At 31.2% G+C, this 8,641-nt stretch overlaps 1 protein-coding gene across 1 annotated transcript; it reads left to right on the plus strand.

The window, feature by feature from the left end:
- Window positions 1-2,033: 2,033 nt before the first annotated feature.
- LOC123693286 (2-acylglycerol O-acyltransferase 2-like) lies at window positions 2,034-8,377 on the plus strand. The gene is made up of 5 exons (XM_045638301.1): window positions 2,034-2,266; window positions 3,442-3,669; window positions 4,372-4,815; window positions 5,114-5,313; window positions 7,129-8,377. Exons 1-5 carry the CDS (start codon window positions 2,238-2,240, stop codon window positions 7,284-7,286), a joined length of 1,059 nt encoding a protein of 352 aa, XP_045494257.1. The 5' UTR covers window positions 2,034-2,237; the 3' UTR covers window positions 7,287-8,377.
- The last annotated feature ends 264 nt before the right edge of the window (window positions 8,378-8,641 follow it).

An 8,641-nucleotide genomic window follows, 5' to 3' on the forward strand; every position in this document is an offset into this window, starting at 1 on the left:
AAATATATTTAAAATAAATTAAAATAAGACTTACCGATGGTATGAAATGCCTCGATTGCTGATATTATTTCGTCTGCTATCATTTTTCCACTCTAATACCGAACAACACGCTCTAAATAATGAATAAATATGGAAATAAGGTTTGACAGCTGACAACCGACTCGAATATTTTTCTGCGCACAACTGAGAGCGAGTTAGGTGATCTTACCTTACTATTGACACGTGGGCCACGCCCACATCGCTCTTCTATTATGTTCTTACTGTTCTGTGTTATGACACAATCCTATGAAATAGATCACAAATTTCTGAAACTACCCCACATCCGCAAGTTATTTAAATGCCAATGCACTTCACTAATTATTAATTTCTCAAAAATATATAACATTTACTTTCATAAGTCCTTTTATTTTATTACATTTATCAAAGAAGCAGAATTTATATTTTTAACCGACTTCAAAAAAAAGGAGGAGGTTATCAATTCGGCCGGTATATTTTTTTTTTTTTTTTTTTTTTATGTATGTACACCGATTACTCCGAGGTTTCTGAACCGATTTACGTGATTCTTTTTTTGTTCGATGCGGGATGGTGTCGAATTGGTCCCATAAAAATTTTATTCGGCTAGGCCTAGTAGTTTTTATTTTATGAGCATTTTTGTCTGTACTCGATGACTTAATTTCAATGTAGCAAGTAACTTTGATTCACTTCCCGGTAACCGATTGAGCTGAAATTTTGTATACGAATGTAAATTGGATAGCGATGAAACATTATCATGACATGGAGCTGATCTGATGATGGAATCGGAAGGTGGCCATAGGAACTCAGTAATATATTGACTCAACTTTATCGAGTTTGGGCTCGTTTGATTCGTGTTGAAAAATACACTAAAAAGTATTAAATAAAAATAACTGCGTTAAAAACAACCGACTTCAAAAACGGAAAAGTAAGAAATAAAAAAGATTTGATATTATTAATTACTACATATTATTTTTATGTGCTATTTACTAAAAAGGTTTGATGTCGGTGCATGGGCTTAATACTAAGTGCTTATCAAATCTTTTTTATTTCTTACTTTTCCGTTTTTGAAGTCGGTTGTTTTTAACGCAGTTATTTTTATTGGAATTAAATATTCAAGTAGCAGTAGCACGTAGCAGTAGTTAAAGTATGCACAAGAAGAAGCCTTTTCTATACTTCTTGGACATAATTTTCTAGCTAGAATCTGTTTATTTTTATTACTAGCTTCCGTCCGCGACTCCGTCCGCGCGGATGTCGGTCTTCGCGTGGATGGTTTATTTCTCCATTTTGAGTAACTCTGACAATGACATCTTATAATTAATATCTATTGGACCCAAATACGGCTAGGCCTATAATAATACGCAACATGATTATGTGTTCGCGGTTCTACAGAACAACGTCAATGGATAAAACTGAAAAATTAAGATTAATTTTTTTTCTACGTATTTTTCCAGGATAAAAAGTATCCTATTTTACGCCCAGGATAATAAGGTATAATTATACCAAGTTTCATCGAAATCGAACCGTTAGTTTTCACGTGATGTCTTCACATACAGACAGACAGACAGACAAAAAAATTTTTAATCACATATGTATTTGGGTTTGGTATCGATCCAGTAACCCCCTGTTATTTATTTTTTCAATATTTTCAATGTACAGAATTGACCCCTCTACAGAATTATTGTATGTATATAGATTTAGGTTTATCCATATTGAAATGACCGTGTTTTCACCGTCTCCCATCTCAAAAACCATCACCATCGCGCGATGCTAGCCTCTTTTTTATAAATAGATACGTATTATTGTTTTTATTTTAAGAACATTATTGGAACAGCTCGTGAGTTCGAGCGTAACAAATGGACAAGGTTTTATAAGAAAACAGCTGGATTGAATTACAGCTCTCAGTTAAGATGTAGGTAGTAAGTAATAGTAGACCTACATATACCTTTTACATTGCCTGACTAATGTTTATCATACCCTCTAGCCTAGTTATTTGTTAGTTTAAACTTTGAGTTTAGTGTTTACACCATAATCCAAAGTTCGAAGTTATGAATGATATTATATTAAATCAAGTTGTTTCTGAGTCATTCAGGTCCAAACAATTACGCGATTTAACTTTGTAGGACAGATAACATATTGCGGAGATTAGTCGCATGTTGTGTGTTGCGTGAGCTGTTCGTATATTTGTTTTTCTCAACACGTGCTCGTGATCTGATGATAATAATATGATACAAATGTTTTGGAATATTTTTTTGTGAGTAACATTATGTTTGTATGTCTGTCAGTATGTATTGTAATTATAATATTATTTTGATATAAGTTGTGTGAATTATTCTGTTAAATACCTACGATGTGCATTCAATATTAAGTAGTTTTTATTTTATACATTTATATTGGGGGACGTTTAAATGTTGTTGGCCATGAGTTATTAATTTCTCGACGAGTTCTATAATTTTCGTGACAATGGTGGGAAATGTTGTTAATGGTTGTTTTAGATTATTAGTTATTACCAGTAAGTTAGTAACTATAAGGAAGTAAGTAAGTACTTGATTATCAAGAACGTAACAAACGTAAATAAATAAGTAACTAGTATCTAGTTAACTAATCTGAAATAAATTAAAAATAATAGGTAGGGATTAGGGAATTATAATTTCACTATATTAATTTAGAATACTTAGGTAGATACATAGTACCTAAGTATAAAGTAATACCGCAGCTGTAGTAGCTATTTGCTATTTGGTAATCTGTTTTATTTCCTATATCTATCTGTGGCAACGCATCGCAGGTCGCAAACGGATAAACAAATTAGAACAGACTTTTATAATTAAAATCTTATCGGTCGTTAATTTCTTGCTTATGCTTGTAATCTCAGGCAATCTAGTTGCTTTATAATAACAAATCTTGACCAAATATATTAAAAACCTTCTTAATTTATATCGAACAAAAGAATAAAACAACATCCTTTTATAAAATGCAATTCAATTTAAAACGGAAACTTTAGGTGCATCGATCGCTTAGTAGGTAAGTAATATACTTCAAACCTATGTGTACCTATCACAATATTTATAGGAAGTTTATTGACTGATAACTGACCGATTTTAAGTAGTAATTTAAAATTAATCTCAACGAAAAGGCGTACCCGGTACCGTGCCATTTAGGCAGGTTTCGGTATCGGTTATCATTGATATAATGTATATCACACCTAGTACCTATGTTAGGTAAGTATATTGATATATGAAATTTTATAATTGGGGGTCCCGGTCGTCTATACATATTCCAAGTAATAACATGGTAAAACCGGAAGTTTATTAAGATACCTATTGAAATTTGAAAAATAGTCTACATTGTAAAAGTATTAGTCCGCACAGCCGTTATTTTTAAACAGATCTTATGATTTTTGAATCAATAATAATTAATATTCTATTACAGACGAATATCAAAGGTCCTAGGTGTAGAATGGGCCCCGTTAAACGTGCCACTATCAAGGCGTCTCCAAACTTTAGCCGCCACGGGATGGATATGCCTGGTGTTATTCAGTGAAGCACTCGCAGTACTACTGTTTATTAAACTCTTGTACTCCTCTTATTGGTATTTGGCGCTCCTGTATGCAGTATGGATGTTAAACGACATAGATATCTGCCACAGGGGAGGGAGAACGTAAGTGTTAAAAAGTAGTAACTAAGACATAGTTAAACATCATCAAAACAAGTGATAATTGCGTTAAAAACAACCTACTTCAAACTTGCACTTGCAAAAATGCCCATAAAATAAAAACTACTGGGCCTATCAAAATAATATTTTTAAGGGACCAATTCGACACCATCCCGCATCGAACAAAAAAAGAATCACGTAAATCGGTTCAGAAACCTCGGAGTAATCTGTGCACATACATAAAAAAAAAACATACCGACTGAATTGATAACCTCCTTTTTTTGAAGTCGGTTAATAATATTCTTGGTTCATACACAACATATTTTCACACAGAACATACCTACCGAAATCTTACTTCAATAATTTTGCTTTAAATCTAAAACATACACTCGCTTTGGTCGTAGTTTAGAATTTTACTTTAACCATCTATTGTGACCATACAACCATGACCGTATTGAATGTTCGTCTTGTAGCCGTAAATGCAATTTCTAAACATTGAACACCGATAAAAATCATTGCAGCGAAACGAACAACACAGATTCCAATCTTTTTTCATGATCATCTATTTCTGCCGCTCTATCGTATCAGTGATGATAATTTATTTAATTTATGAATTATCATATTCATTAATTGTAGTTATCTTGGTTCATTGGACTCAAAAACATTTATCAACTTGATATTTCATACTCATCACTCATCACTTTTCAGAATCCAATGGGTAAGAAATTGGACATGGTGGAGATATTACCGCGACTACTTCCCTATCAAACTGGTTAAAACCACAGACTTGGATCCTTCTAATAACTACCTCTTTGCCTGTTTTCCGCATGGAGTTGTTTGTTCCGGTGCCTTTGGGGCATTTGCGACAAATGCTCTCGACTTCTACAAAGTTTTCCCAGGACTGAGTTGCCATATGATAACGCTAGCTGGACATTTTTTGGTGCCATTCTTTAGGGAACTATTGCTTGCGTTTGGAACATGCGCATCGTCTCAAGAAAGCCTATTGTACTTATTGGATAAAAAGCGACATCAAGGCAATTGTGTGTGTCTGATTGTTGGAGGAGCTGCGGAAGCCTTGGACTCCCATCCTGGAGAATATAAGGTTATTTTAAACAGGAGAAAAGGATTTATTCGTATCGCAATGAGATCTGGGTAAGTTTTGGATAGTTGTTTTAACTAATATATATTTAAAAAAAACAATCAAATTATAGCACTTTGTTATTGATAGTTGATACCGTAGTAACGAAGTATGTACCTAATTATTTCAAAATACATTTTTACCTATAAATGAGTCAAATGCATCATGGAGATTAAATATCTTCTACAAAGCCTATAATTAATTGAAAATTCAGTGAAGTGTAACTGCAAGTCCCATAAAGATATTCGAAGGAATCCCGAAAATATTTTCCGTCTCATTGTATCTTTTTGGCTTTATACTTATTATTTTCAGAGCACCTTTGGTACCAGTATTTTCGTTCGGAGAAACAGACGTGTTCCGGCCTCCAAATAATCCTCAAGATAGTTATTTACGTCGCTTTCAGGAGAGAGTCCGCAAACTAACCGGAATATCTCCAATGTTTCCTATTGGAAGAGGACTGTTTCAGTATTCTTATGGTGTGCTACCTTTACGCTCACCTATAACAACAGTGGGTAAGAACCTTTTTTATTATTATAATGTGATTATAATATACAAACATACATATATATATTATACAAGGTAATGTTTCAAGCGTACATTATTTGAATGTTTGTCTAGAAGCGTCTGGCACTCAGTAACCTTAATAGGATTATGTCTTTAAAAAGCAGCAAGGACTGTTTAACATTTTACTTTGTAATTCCGTGTATAGTTCTTCTTATGATTTAATGAATGGGGATTTTTTAAAACAAATATATTTTATGAAATCATGGATATCATTTCAAATTTTAGTCTGCTTACATACCTACTGTTTCGGAATAATATCAGACGAATAATCCGATCGAATTTATGTTATATAGGGCATTGAAACTTTCTGGCATATCAAACCCGCCGCCATTTTGATTTTTTTTCGAAATCGCGGCGCACGATTAACGTGGTATGTATGGATAGAGGATACATAGACAAACAAAAAATGTCTAATAACATAGTACCCTAAAGCGTCACATTACCGAGATATTTGGAGGTAAATAACAGTTTATTGGAAGAAAGTAGGTAGATTCATTACATAAAAACATACATACATTACATAAAAATGTAAGTAATGTAATGAATACCTACTTTCTTCCTGTAATAATAATAATCTACCTGGGAGTGATTATTTGGAGATAATATTATGCATATAGACACGTAATAAGTCTAATTTTAGTGTTTGTCGTACTCATAAGTGAATATTTACCTCCAAATATCTCGGTAATGTGACGCTTTAGGGTACTATGTTATGAGACATTTTTTGTTCGTCTATGTGTCCTCTATCCATACATACCACTTTAATCGTGCGCCGCGATTTTGAAAAAAAATAAAAATGGCGGCGGGTGGATATGCCAGCGTCCATACAAAAAGTTTCAAACCCCTTTCCATTTCATTTGTGCTGATAACGTTTATCAGATTAAACTTATTTCTTAACCAATATTTAAACGTTATATTTTTATTTATATACCTACTCTTTATTGCACACACGTTAAACATAAACGTTATCAAAATCTGCATCTTTTAACTATGACTTTCATAGTATTAAAATATAATATCTAGTCTAATGGTTACTTAGCGGTCGTCCTCGTTAGTCGTTGTTTGAATTCAAAATAAAACTGTATTCATTGGAAAAATATTAAAAATGTATAAAAATATATTATACATTAATATGTTAACGTGTCTTAGTTGTAAACAATCATTCAGTGTTTAATTTTGCCTTTTACAGAATTACAAACAAAATAGCTAGGTAATGTATATTGAACTGTGATCACATGCGTAGAAGATAGAATATTTTTATGTATTTCTTCTCTTAATACAAAAACTAATAAAATGTATAAGTAATATCAAATTATAATAGCAAAACTCATATAGGTAGGTATACCAATATTGAACTAACGATAAAGAATGATACTATAATGATAACATTTATCAATTTCTTGGAAATGAGCTTTAATGCGATTTTTGTTGCAACATAAAAAAGCAATGCCTATCTATTTTATAAGATTTTATATTTACAAGGCGTTATAATTTAGCAAAAAATGTGGACCTATGCAGTCCTAAAAAGACTTAGGTATTGATGGTAATTTTTATTAAAGAAATCCATCGTAATGTGTGTAGGTAAACTCGTTTAGGCCTTACTTACTGTATAAAATAAATTTTCGTTATCAATACACATACCATTTTTTATACCAATAATTTTTTATTGACCTTGATTATTTAAACATTGATACTGAAGGAATTTTATAAAAGAATCTACATATGTATTTAATACCTAATTAAAATTTTTATTTTTATTACAGTTGGCAAGCCATTAGCTGTTCCAAGGAACCTCGACCCGACTGATGAAGAAGTAGATGCTCTACATGCAGAATTCACCAAACGACTCATAGAACTATTTGAAACAGAAAAACCAAAGTATTTGAAAAATCACGAAAATATTTCCTTAATTATTACATAAGTGCGGAACAGGGTTAGGTTACATTATACGAGTAGGTTAAAAATGCATCTAGTAGTTGTAGGTACCTACATGGTCATACAGAGGATTTCTGTTGTTATTTTTAAGTTTATATTAAGTGTGTAAAACAATTTTTTGAGATTTCTGTAAAAACAATTTTTCATAAATTATTAAAATTTAGATAATTTTTATTTCCTACTTGGGTAGATAAATGTCTACTATGAATGTAGTAAGTATGATGAGAAAATTTAAATTCTAAAATAACATTGTTAAAAAGGGTTGAGAGAAATGTGTATAATATGTTTTTGTATTTATTGTAATTCGATATAACTACCTAGATTTATATAATACTGAGAAAATATTAATTTGTGCAAAGCAACCCCACTGGTTGCAGTTTCATTTATATTTACATCGACACGATGTTTAAATTATTATTAGAATGTCTTTTGTTTATTAAAATATGTACGGTGTACCCCAATAAGGCCAGTTTAGCAGCTAAAAATTATATTTATAATTTTTTTTATCTACAGTTATTGTGTAGAAAAAAAGACATGTTTTGTTATTTGATTAAATTATCTTTATATAAGTACCTAGTTAGTTAAAATGAATGAAACCTACTTAGTTAGTGGAAATTCATTACCATATTAAAATAAATTATTGTGAGTTACTATTATCTAAAATAAGTACAAATAATTATTTGTCTATCTCTTAAAATATTAATAAAGAGAACCTGTTCCAAAACTTGATTGTATTTGCTTACCTATCATTCATGATATTCGTAACTCAGGAACAATATTGTGAAACGCATAAGAAAAATATAACTATTAAATAAAAATTTTATATGGACAGTCCCAATTGGCATAAAGGTAAATCCAGAACTGATTATTCAATAGGTATACTTGTGTTATCAATATATGAAATTATACTTTGATGTTGTGTTTTTGTAAGAAGTGAATATAAATTTAAATATAGGTATTCATCCGATTATCGGATGATACCGTTATTGTTATCGCAAATTATATGATGCAAATAAATTAATGATTGTGTTCAAGATGATTGTTTATAGTTATAAATAAAACAATTTTTACTGTGTAGAATATTTTATTTATTTCTTTTGAAGTACCAACTGTAGATTTCATATTCTCCTTCCTTTTCAAGTAATGTACGATTCACCTGCCATTCGTAGTCCGGATGGTATGAGATGTTGTAGGTACATACCAAGTACATACCTAAGTATGTTTTTTTGTATGTGTGCCTACTTATAAAAAAAACTGCATGTTATAATATTAAGTACCAACTATGTACTTTCATGATAATTCTTTTAACATTTCCTGGATTAAGAAATTCAAAATATATAC

Source organism: Colias croceus, chromosome 7, assembly GCF_905220415.1.
Source record: "Colias croceus chromosome 7, ilColCroc2.1".
Lineage (NCBI taxonomy): Eukaryota > Metazoa > Arthropoda > Insecta > Lepidoptera > Pieridae > Colias > Colias croceus.

Excerpts from the sequence above, each read along its gene's own strand:
- LOC123693286 (XM_045638301.1), top strand. The coding sequence starts at position 2,238 with ATGATACAAATGTTTTGGAATATTTTTTT. Across the intron at positions 4,816-5,113 it reads CGTATCGCAATGAGATCTGG|AGCACCTTTGGTACCAGTAT; the intron begins GTAAGTTTTGGA and ends TATTATTTTCAG. Across the intron at positions 5,314-7,128 it reads CTCACCTATAACAACAGTGG|TTGGCAAGCCATTAGCTGTT; the intron begins GTAAGAACCTTT and ends TTTTTATTACAG.